This window comes from Centruroides sculpturatus, unplaced genomic scaffold (genome assembly GCF_000671375.1).
Source record: "Centruroides sculpturatus isolate CEXI.00-Female unplaced genomic scaffold, Cexi_2.0 scaffold1812, whole genome shotgun sequence".
Classification (NCBI taxonomy): Eukaryota; Metazoa; Arthropoda; class Arachnida; order Scorpiones; family Buthidae; genus Centruroides; species Centruroides sculpturatus.
Window position 1 is genome coordinate 56,436 of NW_019386588.1, and position 15,525 is coordinate 71,960.

General features: G+C 32.1%; 1 protein-coding gene and 1 long non-coding RNA gene across 2 annotated transcripts in view; both read left to right on the forward strand.

The window, feature by feature from the left end:
* LOC111615366 (syntenin-1-like) overlaps positions 1 to 2,904 on the forward strand; it is a 37,407-nt gene extending 34,503 nt beyond the window's left edge. The window contains exons 5-7 of the mRNA XM_023356783.1: positions 1,210 to 1,351; positions 2,350 to 2,471; positions 2,542 to 2,904. Coding sequence (XP_023212551.1) covers positions 1,210 to 1,351; positions 2,350 to 2,471; positions 2,542 to 2,593 — 316 coding nt within the window. The 3' untranslated portion in view covers positions 2,594 to 2,904. The remainder of the gene's footprint in view (positions 1 to 1,209; positions 1,352 to 2,349; positions 2,472 to 2,541) is intronic.
* Positions 2,905 to 5,081: 2,177 nt separating this feature from the next.
* The window catches only part of LOC111615364, a 33,290-nt gene continuing 22,846 nt past the window's right edge, over positions 5,082 to 15,525 (forward strand). The window contains exons 1-2 of the long non-coding RNA XR_002755068.1: positions 5,082 to 5,104; positions 5,195 to 5,300. This is a non-coding gene — a long non-coding RNA (uncharacterized LOC111615364). The remainder of the gene's footprint in view (positions 5,105 to 5,194; positions 5,301 to 15,525) is intronic.

The window sequence follows — 15,525 nt, forward strand, 5'->3', positions numbered from 1 at the left end:
GAATTTGTTGGACACATTAGAACTAGCATATGTTTTTCTGTTTTGATGTAAGTCAATCTACACTAAGAACAGATTTCTTAAACTGAGAACATATGCGTAACTTTTGTGAACTGTGCACATACAATAGATATCTGGGAAATATTACAGTATACGTACTTTACAAGAATCATTGTGAATGTTAATTATGTATAGTAATATGTTCATTGATTGAAAAAACCTGCAAAAAATATTAAAACAAAAAGAGTCATGCACTATATCATCTTGAGATGTGCATAAACAAATCAAAGCTTGTAGCAGTGTGTGCTGATAAAAATATACATCATCTGCAACATTCTGATCATGTATAACTTATAAAATTTTGTGATAATTCAAAAATGTCTGGAAAACCCATATTGCTCTAATCTTATAGCATATAGATTAAGAAATTTTTACTGTATTAAGTTTAATACAAGATGGTGAACAACCATGAATCTGTCTTTAGTTCAAATTACATAATATCTGTGTAATTAATTAACTAAATTCTAGCTTAATAGTTAATCCACCTCTGTCATTTGATTATTAGTATAATTCATGTTTGATTTTTTTTTTATCATTATTTCTATATTGATCACAGAATTGATCCATAGTTACTATTACCATAAGTTAGTTTTAATCTGTTATTTGTATAATTGAGAAAAAATATCTTTATCCATTGTATTAAAAATTTTTTTATTCTGCATAAAATATTTGACTTCTTATGTTTCAATAGTTAATACACTGTCAAAATTCAAATATAAAAATGAAATTTAAAATTCAAAATTTTTGAAAATTTTTCAATTCTAATGGCTGATTATTAGAACTTTAAAACGTCACTGAATTGAAGAGCTCTGTTTAAAACCACAGCTATCAATATCTTTTGTTCTGGCTCAAAAACTTGATGTTGCTAAAGAGGAAGATAGAAAGGAAGTATAGAGAAAGGAAGTAGAAAGATATTGACATGATTTAGTTTAACTAATATCAGTTAATTAATAATGATTAGTTTGATAATTAAAATTAGTAATCTTTCTATTGGTTCTGTTCTGTACTTTAGATGTTTAATTAATGGTGATGTAATAACTAATACTGTTTTATTTAAAGTATCATATAGAATCCAAAATTATGTGTAAAATGATTTATTGATAAATTGTAATTTCTACCTATCAAAAACTTATTACTCGACTTGGATTTCAGACCGTTCGAACGCACCATTACATTGCACAAGGATAGTGTCGGACACTGCGGATTCGTTTTTAAAAACGGAAAAATTACCGCCATAGTGAAAGATTCGTCGGCCGCCAGAAACGGTTTATTAATAGATCATCATTTACTAGAGGTAAATTTTTCATTTACAGATAAATTCTCTAAAATTGTTTAAACAAGATTTATATATAGTCGTGTGTATAATGAACTCGGATTAAATAATAAAATGGACTTGGATGCTTATTTCGACTTTGTCTATAAATTATTAGGACGGGAAAGACTATTGAATTTAAACTCTGGTACGTCCAATAATCTTAAGTTTTCAGAATTAGTGGTACTGTATTTTTAATTAAAGAATATTTTCAAATTTACTAACTCGTCATTAGTATCTCTTGCGTAAATGTTTTAAAATCTTAAAACAGCCTTTGGCTTTGAGATTCCCCTCAAGGCCGCTCCTCCTACTTGGTGGAGGATGGTATATTTCAATGCAAATGTTGTAATAAAACGTTTATTTAAAATGGCAATTTATAGATTTTTTTAAAAATCCTTAAAGAGATTAAATGCCTCACTTATGAAAATAAATAGGCTTTTATTAAGATTTACAATGGGAAGAATTTAAAATTTTTCTTTTGGTAAATCTTACAAAAGTAAAATTTTGTATTGAATAACTATTTTAAAAATATATATATTAAATTGCATAAAAGTTATTATGAAAGTGTAAGTGTAATTTAAAATGAAATCCTGTTGTTTTCCTACACATTACACAAGTTATAATCGTGGGAATTGACGTTAAAAAATTGTGTTTGGACGATTGCTGGAAATGACAATTTTGTGGTTTTTGATCAATGCATTTCTACGTGAACACTTCTTTAAATCCAAGTCCAAAAATTAACATGTTTTTATTGCTGTCCATTTGAGGTTAATAAATCTTTTATAATCATTTTTCACTTCTAGATACATATTGCTTCTCATTACAATAAGTAAATGTCCAAAAATACCGTGGCTGTTTTTGATTATTCCCACTATAGTTAGATTTTAATTATCATTTTAAGCAGAAATAAGATTCGAAGACCCGCATTTTAAATAAGTGTAAAATTTCAAAAATCCTTAAAATTATAATTTTTTTTATAGGTAAATGGCCAGAATGTGGTAGGACTTAAGGACAAAGAAGTAACACAAATAATAGATGCTGGAGGAAATGTTATCACCATTACCATCATGCCGTCGTTCGTTTACGAACACATTATAAAACGGTAAATTATTTCCACGATTTAAGTTCATATTTGCAGTTTCGTAGTAAATTAATTTCTTACTTATTTTCAGAATGGGATCGGGTTTGAAAAATAAGATGGACCATTCCGTTCCCGATATGTAATCGCCGTCGACTTCGGACTAAATTCCATTTTTATTGATTCACAGTATTAAAATCCATCGGCAGCGTTTGCCCTTTATATCGCCAAGGTTAAAAATTTTAAACGTAATTAATAGTCTATATCTTTTGTAAGCCAGGTTATCGAAGATCAGAAATTTTGTTAATGTATTTACTATTTTGTGTCTATCCGAAATGATTATTTTTACGACTAACCTATAATTAGCCGTAATTATTATGTATCGTTAACGTTTTGTTATTTCTATCGATTTGTAAGTTTCGATATGTAAAATAAAATCTTAAATGTTTTAAATTTATTGTTGCTAATACTATTTTATTCGGAGATTATTCTAAAAATTAACTTTTAACTGTATATTTTAATATTTTCTCATTGACAAAATTAGTAGACTATTGGACAAATTTAAAATTTGAAAATACAATTAAATTTTTCTAATAATTAGATAACACCCGTAACCTATATAAAATGTTTTACGTAGGATGTGACCAACCCTTTGAAGATTAGTACCAAAATTAAATGAGATCTCGTTACAGTGCAACGATTGGCCACCCTTTTCGGCTAGGACGATCGATCGATAACTACCAGTTTTATGAAATACAGTACAAATAAAATAAATGACATTTTTAGTTTACGTATTTTCGTGTTTTGATTTTCCTTCCTCCGATATTTTTTAAGTTTTTCGAGAAGTAAATATCGGACGGAACAATAGGTGGAGAAATAAAATGAATATATTTAAATATTTAGACTGAGTTTTAGTGCAAATAAAGCAATGGCGATTACTAGTACTTAAAAAATATAATACGGACGAGTGAGTAAATGTCTTTGTTTCTACGGTTAAATAATTGTGAATCGATTATTAGATCTATTGGGATATGAGCAAAAGAAACTAACGGACAGCACCCAAACGAGGACTAACTCAAAAATGAAAGTTATTTGAATAATAATTGTGTTTTATTAATATGCGTGACAATTGTATTACGAATGGTTTAATAAAGTGTATTTTTTCTCGCCCGAGAGGACTTAAGTCTCTAGTCTCCTCCGTATCCACCGTTGAATAGAAACAAAACTAAAACGATTCGAACTAAATGAGCACGTCGAGTAACGTCGATGGAAATACAAGAATAAATAAAACAATTTAATTAACATAAAAACAATAGACAACTGTTTCGCAAAAAGGAAGAACTAAGTGGATAGACCACTAGAAATAAAGAATAGGAAGAACAACAAGACTTTCGATCGTAATACACGGAGAAATCTAATGCGCGAAAAAAGACATGGCGACGACATCATTTTTTTAGTTAAACGATTTATAACAGATTCAAATAAACATTTTAGCAAATCTGTTTTGAAATAACGTGAATAATTAAATGTAAACTATTTAATAATTACACAAGCAAGAGAACAGTAATAAATTGCATTATTAAATCTTTGTTTTAATTATAATACCGTAATTTGCCAAAAATAAAAATAATTTGTGTTTCCGAACTCATTCGAAGTTTTATTACGATAACCCGAGCGTCGCCGGGTACATCGTCCAATTCGTTTATAAAAACGTTTGTATCGTCGTGGCCAAGTTCATAAATTTTGAAATTTGCGAATTTGTCTTTAGAAAGCTACGATTTGAAATCCACTAGTAACAAAGCAGAGAAATTCAAATATATTTGCATACCGGATACACGAGAATATACGTATCTTTTCTCGAGGATCCCGAAAGGTTATTTTTCGCATGGTAGTTATTGATATTTCCCAATGGAAGGTTTTTAAAGCCTATTTCGGCGTTACTTTTTTGTAGTCGGCTCTCTGCTGATCCGTTTCGGAGGTTTTACCTTCAGATTCAGAGGATTTTGTTTTGTCTAGAGCTAAATTTGAAGATTTGTTTCTAAGGGAAATTATTTCTTTGTTATATAAAAAAACTTAATTATAAATTCATAGAATTCGAAACCAAAAGTAAAACACTTTGGCGTAATTTTATTTCATTGCCATGGTTAAGATGAAAAAAGTATGCAGATTATAATCGGAATTGCCAGTTTCAGGGTTTTTCCAAAATTTAGAAAATTTAGATTCTTTTCTTCCCTAACTTGTATCTATCTTTAAGAGTCAAGTACGAATTGCAATTAAGAAACAATCCGCTAAAATTTTATTCCTCCAAAATGAAAAGCAAGAAAAGTCGACTGCATCGGCATCAGGTAGGTACAGTACAGTACGGCGCAGGGGCAGGCGAATGCCAAGCTGCCATTATTGAAATATATTAAAAGAAAATGACACATTAATTATTTAAATAAAATATTTGATATTTTGAATAGTACAGTAGTTGTAGTTGCTGCAATTATTTAGGCTGTTTACACATTTTTGAAAATCATAATTTAGAGGCTTTTTTAGAGGTAATTTCTACATTCTTAGAGATTTATGGAAGTAACGCGCTCCATTTTGGGAATAAGATTTTATATAAACGGCAACACTGACGAGAAGCACTTTTTATGCAATTAGTTAAAGGAGCGGTAAATGTACACTTTTATCAACGTTTAAATATTAAAAAAGCGAAATTTTTCAAACATAATTATTAATTATGAAATTAAATTATCCAATAGTTTCATTTGACTGTTCGCTTATTTCTTAAAATCGACGACGAGACTAATGAAACGTCATCATCCGCGTGTAAACGGAAGTTCGGTTTGGAGTTTTCTTTGCTAACAGGTAATTCTCGGTTATTAATTCTAAAGCGGTGTATTAAAATAGTATTTGATGTCGTTGTTCTTTAATCTAGTTCTGACAATTTATGAATCAAGAGAAGTTGCTTCTACATAATTTAAATGTATATTTAAATACGTATACCTAAAATAGGTTCCTATTAAAACTCTTGTAGGAGCCTTCTGTAAAAGTTGATCTTACTCGGTTGACCTTAACGTATGCCGTATTGGGCGGCTTTTGTCCCAGAAACTTATACTGCGTGAATATGGTAGTTCGTTGGTACAAATGCAGCTCCGAACCGGGCGGACGAGAACTTTAACGGATCCTTAGACCGGCGATTCGAATCTTCTCTCGTGTTGCTGATCCCTAAGACAGTGATGCCAGATTGGGCTACTTTTTAAGTGCCCTCGCTACAAAAATTTCAAATTGGGCGACACGCTACTTTTTGGGCTAGTGATAATTATCTTCAGGCTACAAATCTTAAAAATACGCTACTTTTTTATTTTCATATATAAAATCGCAAAACACTTATTGTATTATACAAAAGAAATAAAGTTTTATTTAATTTCATTACACTTAAGTATATAAATAAAGTTGCAACGTTTAACAAAGATTAAGATACTTTGCTTTCGTTTTCCATCAGTCGTTCGCTCCAGTAGATAATCCACAACTTCACAAGCTTGGAGGTGACATTGCTTGTGAAATTGTGGATTGTCTACTACAAGCACTTTGCTGTTGAAATTGCCAATTTTCTCTCCCAATAAGTGATCCAAAAGTTATTAAATTTTGATACAACAGTTCTTGATACAATGGAAAAGGATGGCCTTAAAACTGAAAAGAAAAGCCGCAGTCGCTAAGTCTCTGAGTTCAAAAAATGAATCGCTTCGCCTGCGAATGACTCGCTTTGATTTATAGAAAATTGATGCAGATACACCGAATGTCCATATACAGGGTGTATCAGAATGACGTTTTAAAAATTTGGGGGATTGTAAAGGATGAAATTTTGAACGTTTTGGTATAAGGAACCTATAATCGGAAATTTGAACTAAAGTGTCTACAGCGGTAGGAAGTGCTTGACCGCCCTTCACTTTGGTAGCTACCCTTCCATCCATTGACGTCATGTTATTGCTGTCTAACTGAGCCTGTGTACAGGACGTTGTGTACTCAGTGCTTGTCGTTCTTCAGGTCACCCCTTGCATCCACTGGCGTTGTGATGTAAACACACAGCTAGTCAGCGTGAGTCCCTTGTGTACGCAACACCAGTAGGAACAGTTCATAAGCTTACGGAGCTCATCTTTACAGCATTTAATACCATCAGAGGGGAGCGTGGCATCTTACGGAGAGTCAGACAAAACATGGTTCGTCGTTGCACATTATGTAACGAAGTTGGTGGTCGTCACACTGAACATTTACTCTAAAGTAGTGCAGCCACTGATTCGATGTACAGTTTGATTGTACTCTACTGTTTTGTCAATAAAACTTGTCATAAATACTGTATTCTGTTTCATTCAGCATACCGACTTCATAGAACGTGCAAAGTGCAGTAGAAACTTTATATGTATCTCATTTCCGGCTGTAGGTTCCTTACATCAAAATGTTCAAAATTTCATCCTCTACAATCCCCAAATTTTTAAAACGTCATTCTGATACACCATGTTTATGTATATACATATATTACAAACTTATTTCATTAGTAAAAGTGCATAGTTGCAAAATAATTCATTTTTATTGTTTGGGCTACAAACAGTTCAAATCTGCTACTTTTGGAGCACAACCACGCTACTTTTTAACCTTCAGATCCGGCAACACTGCCCTAAGACCCCGGTACTATTGCACGTGCGAATGACGCCGTTGGGACCTTAACGGAGCAGAAATTCGATGGTGCCGTTCGCATCCGTGGTCTTATCGAAACCCTTGTACCGCGATGGACCGTGGACTACCGGTCGAGAGATACGTCCATAGACTGTGCGGGGATCGATGTAGATGTCTGGAGAGTCCGAACCTCTCGTTCAGAACTGCAATTTTACCGATATGTTTCGCTTGTTCGAGATTGCAGTCGAGTGCCCAAACAAACACTCGTTAATACAGATTTTGATATTTTAAAAACAAAAATGACAGAATTGTAACTATGGTTTCTCAAAACTGGCAAAATTTTGGGAATAGATTACTCGTATATAGAGAAGAAAAATAAGTTATGACAGAGGTCGAAAAATGCTTTGCTTTAGAGTTGGGGGACGAAACCCGCTTTGTGTTACTTCGGGCAAATGTTCGAAATGACCGCCGCCCGCCCGAACGTTGGCCTCGGGTCGTTTCGACTCCCGAACGTGCTCCCGGGTTCCCGGTGTGGCGCGTGTTGTCCGACGAGCTGCCGTAGTTTGCTCGTGAAAAGTTTTGGAATTGTACCTGTGGTCGAATGTGCCGACGACAAAATCCCCCGGTGACGGTTGTAAATAAACTTCGACGGTTGTAAATATAGTTTAACGTCGTTCTGCTCGGACGTGATTACGCGTTTTGTCGTGTAAATTTATATTTGCGAGTCTTGGATTTTATTGCGGCAAACGAATGCGTTGGGATATACTTAAGTGTCCCCGACGCCTTCGTTGGTTCAAGTTTACCTCGGTGGTCCCGATGGCGGCGCTTTGGTTAGGTTAGGTTAGGTTAACTAATTTTTAGTAGACGTTTCCTGTTTTTTCTTTTGTTCGAGAACTGCCGTGAATCGATAACTAGTGATGTTAAACGATCGGCGGCCTGCTGGCGGCTCCCCTTCGGGAGGAGTTCGTCGGAAGCGCGGCCATTGGGGCTACCGAGGTAAACTTTAACTCTTTCGTTTTAACTCTAAAGTGAAGCATTTTTGGACCGATATCGTCGTAATTTATTTTTCTTCTCTATATGTCGGAAATCCATTTTCGAAATATGCTGTATATGAACATATATTTTTGTGTAATATGCACGTTACCAGATGAAACTTTTTAAACTTGAAAACATTTGGAAATTTTGAATAGAGAAGTCAGTTATAAATTTTGTTGAAGCTTTGTGAAAGCAGCAATAATAATAATTTTGGCAGATAAATGGAAAACCAGACTGCCTAGTACAGTAATGAGACGGCCGGACGTCCTCTCCTGTTCGAATGAAACTTGGCGAGTACGTAGTTCTAAACATAAATAGTTCTTTGTCCAAATAATAGGACCCGTTTCTCGAGCGTTTCTGAAAAATGGGCCTCTGAAAATTGAGTGTTTGGTTTATAAGTTTGGAAGTTCTATGTATCATGTAAGAATGGCAGTAGCCGAGTGGATGAGGTTGTAGATGCTGAAACTACTTGATATGGGCTCAGTTTTAGGCGACTTAAGTCAGTTTTTTCTTTTTTTAAAAAAAAAATATGTAACACAGTTATTTTATTATTTTTGCATATCATTAGCATTATTATTACTATTCTTATTCCTCACGTTTAGAGCTTATAAAATGAGATTAAAAATTGTGATGTCGTTTCCTTTTTAGCAAAAATGAATTTTCTAGATTTAACTCTTTTATGTTGTTAAATAAAATTTTTACTTATTATTTATTTTGATATTTTAGCTTGTGATTACATACTCTGTCAACACAAGTGAATAAGCTTCAGATGTTATCCTCGTGGACGAAAAAGACGAATCCCCGATATGAAAATAGGATAGCATAGTTACAGAGTTTTTCTTTTAATTGTTAATGTTATTGACAATTTCCTCATGCACTTATGTTTGTTACACTTCAAATAAAACAATACCACCATATCTGAAGCTTATGTGAGGAACAAGAATGGTAATAATAATGCTAATAATATGGTAAAATAATAAAATAACTGTGACAGTGCGTGAAGCGCTTCCCCATCCTTCGGCACCACTTAGTTGATGCCACATTGGGATTCTGACACCACTGTGTCTTCTGGACAGACACAGAAACCTCAATAATTGCTAAAATGGTTCGTGCACGAGTGGTCACATATTTAGGCAGACAAATCTGGGATAGAGGCGAGTTGAGAGAAGCGTATTTTAGGGACGTGCACCAAACACAAGATTAACAATAAGAAATATCTGTTTATTTACATAAGTTATTTACAAATAGGCTGAACATAGGCTATTTACAATTGAAAGGTTGAACATTAGTTATTGGCTATCATGTTGTATATTATAACTATAGGCAATCCCTTTGTATATAAGGCTAGTATAGTCTGGGCTCGCACATAACTATGTTACACATTAAAAAAATAAATTAAACAAAGGATCAAAAAACTCTCAAAAGATGAAACCTATATCATGTAGGTCCAGTGTCTAGAATCTTAACCACTCAGCTACTGCCATTCTTCTGATATGTAGAACTTCCAGACTTCCAGATAAGCTAAACACTCAATTTTCAGAGGCTTGTTTTTTGGAAATGCTTGAGAAATGGGTCCTATTATTTGGACAAGGAATTATTTGTGTTTAGGGCTATGTGCTCACCATGCGGATCGTTCAAATCGGAGAGGTCAACATCTGGCTGTCTCCTTGTAAATATATACAGGTAACTCCCATATAACACGGTAGTTACGTTCCAAAAAATTGCCATGTTATGCGAATCCGTGTTATACGAAACAAAGAACTAGTACGAAAAGGAGGGTTAGGTTCCAAAAATTAAAAAACATGCTACTATATAACAGCATACATGATAACATGAGCAACCCAGGATATTTTCAATTAAAAATTGAATTTTGACTATTTACAAAAAATTTTTTAATTTTTCGAGTCTATCTTGGAATCTATCTTATCTAATTTTTCGAGTTTATCTAAAAAAGGATGAAAGATAGACTCGAAAAATTAAAAAATTTTTTGTAAATAGTCAAAATTCAATTTTTAAATGCTACTATATTTTCATAATTAAGATAAATATCTTTATTAAAATTTTCTTAAGTGATACATATTAATATAAACAATGTTTTCTTTGTCATCACTAAAAGCACTATTAACCGAGAGCGTTTTATTTTTGGCAAGTTATCATTATCCTCTGAGCATTTTTCTGCATTATTTTCAGATTCATGCTTTACCTTTTGCAAAAAGTGTATGTAATTTTAGATTGCTTGCTTCTAGTTAAAAGATCTTTATAAATTTCCTTATATGGTGCTAAGCACTTATGGAATAAGGGAAAAACATCTGGCAACACCAGAAGCAGAAGCGTCGAGATCTGGCAAAATTGAAACAATTTTCGCGAAGGACCATGTGTATGGAGACGAGAAAAGAAAATTTACACACTGAAGTACTAATAGTTCACGAAAATAATAATTTTCGTGAACTATTAGTACTTAAGTATGTAAAAATTTATTACATTTCATGTTGTACGAGGGTTTTACCCATTTCTCGAACCATGTCAGAGTGAATCCGTGCTATAAAAGTACCGTGTTATACGGGGGATGGTACCAATTCTTGAACCGTGTTAGAGCGAATCCGTGCTATAGAAGTGCCGTGTTATACGGGGGTTACCTGTACGTCAGAGTAGAAAAAAGGTTGATGGAAACTTAATTCCATTTTCTTAAGCAGAAATGACGCTAAATTTGTAATATAGCTGGGATTGCAAAACCTGGTGATATAAATAGTTGATACCCACTGTACAACACAACTTATCTTAAAAGTATTGAATGCAATTATTGAAATTAAATAATAGATGTGAAAGTCATTTTTATTTTTCTGTATGGAACAGATGTGTGAGCTCAGTTTATAAAGAGATCTTTAGTATGTTTACAAATTGGACCAATGTACTTTGCAGGCTATCTTATTGTTAACATCAGAACAATTTCAGTCTAGAAATGTTTTCTGATAATTTGGCTTAAAACTTTGTTTTGGACAAAACTGCAAATTTCAAGATTTAATTAGTTATTCTAAACAACTGTGTGTTAGTTTGTTGTAGCAATACTTTGCAGATGGTTTGTGCCTAGTTTGATGGAATGATGTATTTTAATATTTGTTACATTTTTCTGGTGAATGTCATTCTTAGATTTTTTATTCTTCAAATATTTGGTCATTAGAGATATGAAGATGGAGGAAGGTGACTTTGTATCACAATGAAGTTTTAATATTCCTTGGTCCTAACATAGTTTTATATTACATACAAATAACAGATATTTATACTGCTTACAGACAGTAATAGTTATAAACATAAATGTAAGTACATAATTCTTTTCATTTAAAACTAGATAAATAATGAAATGATGACTGACTGACTACTATTTAAATTGAAATATAGCTTGATCTCAATTTTCAAGTATTTGATATATAAGAATTAATGCAAAGGGCCTCATTATCTTACAAAACAAAATATTCAATACAATGGCTATTGAGTGTCAAGCAGTATTTACAAGAACAATCATGTGATTATCATGAATTCAATGAGATCAAAATCCATGTCTGCCAAGTTAGATGACTTAGTCTCCATTTTTTTGTTTCATTCACACTATACTCATTATTGTTAGGCAAAGCTTTATGCAGTGGTTTATTTATGAGTTTCTCAAATAGAATCCCTGGTTGTTTTTTTAACCTGGGAAATACCACAAATTTCTTAAAAAATTCACTTTTTTCTTATTTTATGTTAAGGTTGAGGAAATTTTACAAATAGAAAGTATAATTAACTCATAAACGGTCAGATTTATTAATTTTAAACCTATTGATTAGTTAAATACTAAAAATAAAGGATATTTTTAGTTTAAATTAAAAACAAGTAAAAAAATATACTGACTTCTTCCGACTTCGAGAGACAGGACAAGTTAAACAAATAAACAAATGATGAAAAAACCTAAACTTTCATTATTACCAGTATTTTTAGTCCATTTTTTCTACAATTGATATACTACTTTTTACTTGTTTTTTGAACTAAGAATATCCTTTATTTTTAGTATTTACTTATTTTACCGATCCCATTGGTTTAATTATTGAATTTATCTACTTATTAGTTTTTTAAATTTTTTGCTCCTTATGGCATGTCACAAATGGTCAATAATCAATATGTGGTTTATTTGTGGCAAGACACTGAAAATTCTTTACTTGTTGGAACCTGTAATATTTGGAATAATTGTGCTTATTCTGTCTTAATTTTTAACCATGCCCAGTAGCTTCAATAACTGCGTAACACCAGATTGTGCAAATTGGGCCAGGATACAAATGAGTATGAAGTCTGCAAGTATGAAGTTTTTCTTCATTAACCTGATTATTAAAGACAAATGAACTGCCAAATTATTTGGCTATAAACTTGATGTTTATATTAAAGCAGCCAAGGTAGACAAATTAAGAATACTAGAGAGCAAAAGAAGTACTACAATCTCAAAAAGAAACTAGAAATCTTCAGGTTACAGGCAAAAAAACACATGTGTTAAATGCATTCAAGAGAAGGAAAGGGCATTCTCAGTAGCAGGGCTTTTCATTACTAAAATAAGAATCAGATCGAGTGATCAGAGTATCGACCGTCTTTGCTTTTTAAAATCTTATTATAAAAATTTACAATAATATTTTGTATTATGTTTTATTTAAAAAACGAAAATTACCTTTTAAGTTAGAAATTTGATCTAAGTTCATTATTATTATTATTTAAATTTTCAAATCAATTCAAAGCATTTTGTTGTTGTTGTTGTATGCAGTTTCCAGTAAACTTTAATAAATTTTTTCTAATTGTGAAAATTTCTATGTACTGTAATTCAAAGGTAATTTTTAATTATTATTCATTTTTTAAATTAATTTAATATGTTCTTCAACATCCAAAATCATATTAACAATGCTGTGTAAGATATATTAATATATATCTTACACAGCATTATTAATATGATTTTGGATGTTGCAGAACATATTAAATTACTTTAAAAAGTAAAAATTAATTATATTATTTGATTTCAAGATATTTTGTATATCTTAAAAATAATTAATTCTATCTGGGATTTCCTAGGATCCCGGAAACAGTTCACTTTTATCCCAGAATTCCAGGACAAGCAAAAGACCAGAAAATGAGAAACCATAATCCATGAAAACCTTTCTGTACAAGTGTTATGTTCTTAACTACTCCACAAACGCTTTCGACCTCCACTGAGGTCAAAAGCGTTTGTGGAGTAGTTAAGAACATAACACTTGTACAGAAAGGTTTTCGTGGATTATTATTACTCAACGAAGTGTTAAGTTGTTGGAAGTCATTTTGTGTTAAATGAGAAACCCTATTTATTTAACAAAAGGAGAAAGAATAGACACATTCACACAATTTAAATTCATAAAGCATACTGACTACTTTATTTACAAAATTGGTTACACAAGTTAACAACATTTGTAAAATTGGTCAAGTATCTTCCCCATTATTTTATCAGTTTTTCTATTAAACTTAATTTATTTACACACTAATTATGTTTTTTCCCATCAAGATTTTGTTAATACATTTGCTGCATATGAACCATCTGAATGGATTAATTTTGATTTCCTCTTTTCCATCCTGTCTTATATAGTAGTATTTGTACACTACTGCACAGTGGTACCTTGTTCAAGTCAAATTTTTGCATTGAAACTCTGAAACATTTGAAGTTAAGTTCAAATGTTTCAGAGTTAAAATGCTGCACTTGACAGAAATTTGACTTTGTGTTCAAAAAATACATTTGTTTTGAACTGCATTTGCAGTGAGAAAAATGCACTCACTGCATAAATGCCATTTGTTGTGCACCCAAGTTTTCTCTTTCTCTCACTTTGAAAGCATCTCTTGCATTACACCCATGTGTTTTTGGTGTTTTCTCACTTTATTTTGGTGTGTTTGGTTATATTTTGGGTGGTTCAGAAAGTAATTTAATTTTTTTTTTTCATGTGGGAAAAAACAATTTTCTTACAGTATATAAATATTTTATTGAATTACATATTGACCATTTTGGTCCAATACCTTTTCCCATCTTTCTGGTAGCATGATTCCATGCTCATAACAGTTCTGATCCTACTTACAAAAACTGATCCAAGTGAATTTTGACATCCTCATTTGAGGTAAATGTTGTATTGTTTAAAAAATTTTGTAAAGACCGGAACAAGGAATAATCCAAGGGTGCTAGATCTGGCGAATATGGTAGATGTGATAGCACATCCCATCCAAGCTGTAAGGCCAAGAACACACGTGCGTAAAATTGTGTGGCAGAAAACTGAATCAGAAATCAGCTTTCAGTTCAGTTTCTGTTTTACACTTTTATGCCAGAACACATACGTAAAAATTCTGGCAGGATAGGAAACAGAAATGTAACATCATACGTAGTTTAGTAAAATGGCGCCGTCGGTATCTGATGATGATATTTGTTGATGGTTGTATTCCACTCAATCATTGATCATTTTAAGAAATGATTTTATTAAAAAATGCCAAAAGAGACACTGGTGGGTTAAGAAACTATTTCGAGAGCATAATTTACATGGATTTAATAATTCATTGATTCCAGAACTACAGTTTAACAATCGAGAATACCACTGCCACTAAGTGCTACATTTTATTAATTTTTTTTCTTTCATATATCTATATCCGTTTGTACCTTCCATTTTTTCTCTGCTGCCTCTGCTATAATTTAGAAAATTTAAATTAATAGACTTGTATTCCAAATACAGTAGACCACCCCTATAACGCTTAGATACGTTCCACTTTATAAGAATTTTACGTTGTAGGAATCCTTAAATACATGATCCAATCACATCCCGGCACATGTGAAGTTTACGGACTAAGGCTGTTTGAAAGGTTTTCTTCTATAAAATTAACTGATTCTAGACTAATTCGACTCAACATTTCCAAAACACGTATAATTTTTTGGGAATAATCCGTATAAACTATGCTATAAACAAAAAATTGTAGGATTACTTAACGAGTGTGCACTGTTTGACTACGCTGTTGGTTACACTTGTTTTCGTCACGGAGCAGCGCACCAAACAGCGGCTGCGTTTTCTGATAAATTATTTTTCTGCAAAAAATTTGTTGACCTTTGGAGACATCATTAATATAAATAATTTTTATGGCCGTTGAATAAGAAATGTTTCTTTCACAAGAAATGTATAAAATTACTGTGCTGTATTAGACTTACTGTACCTAATTTATATACTGTACAGACGATAGTAAACTCAACTTACTCGCCTAAACTCTCCGTAGCGTGGCGTTGGACGGCGGGAAGTATACATATAATTATAATAAAGTTACAATAAATTAAGTTAATATATAATTATATATACAGTACCTAATTTATATATAATTA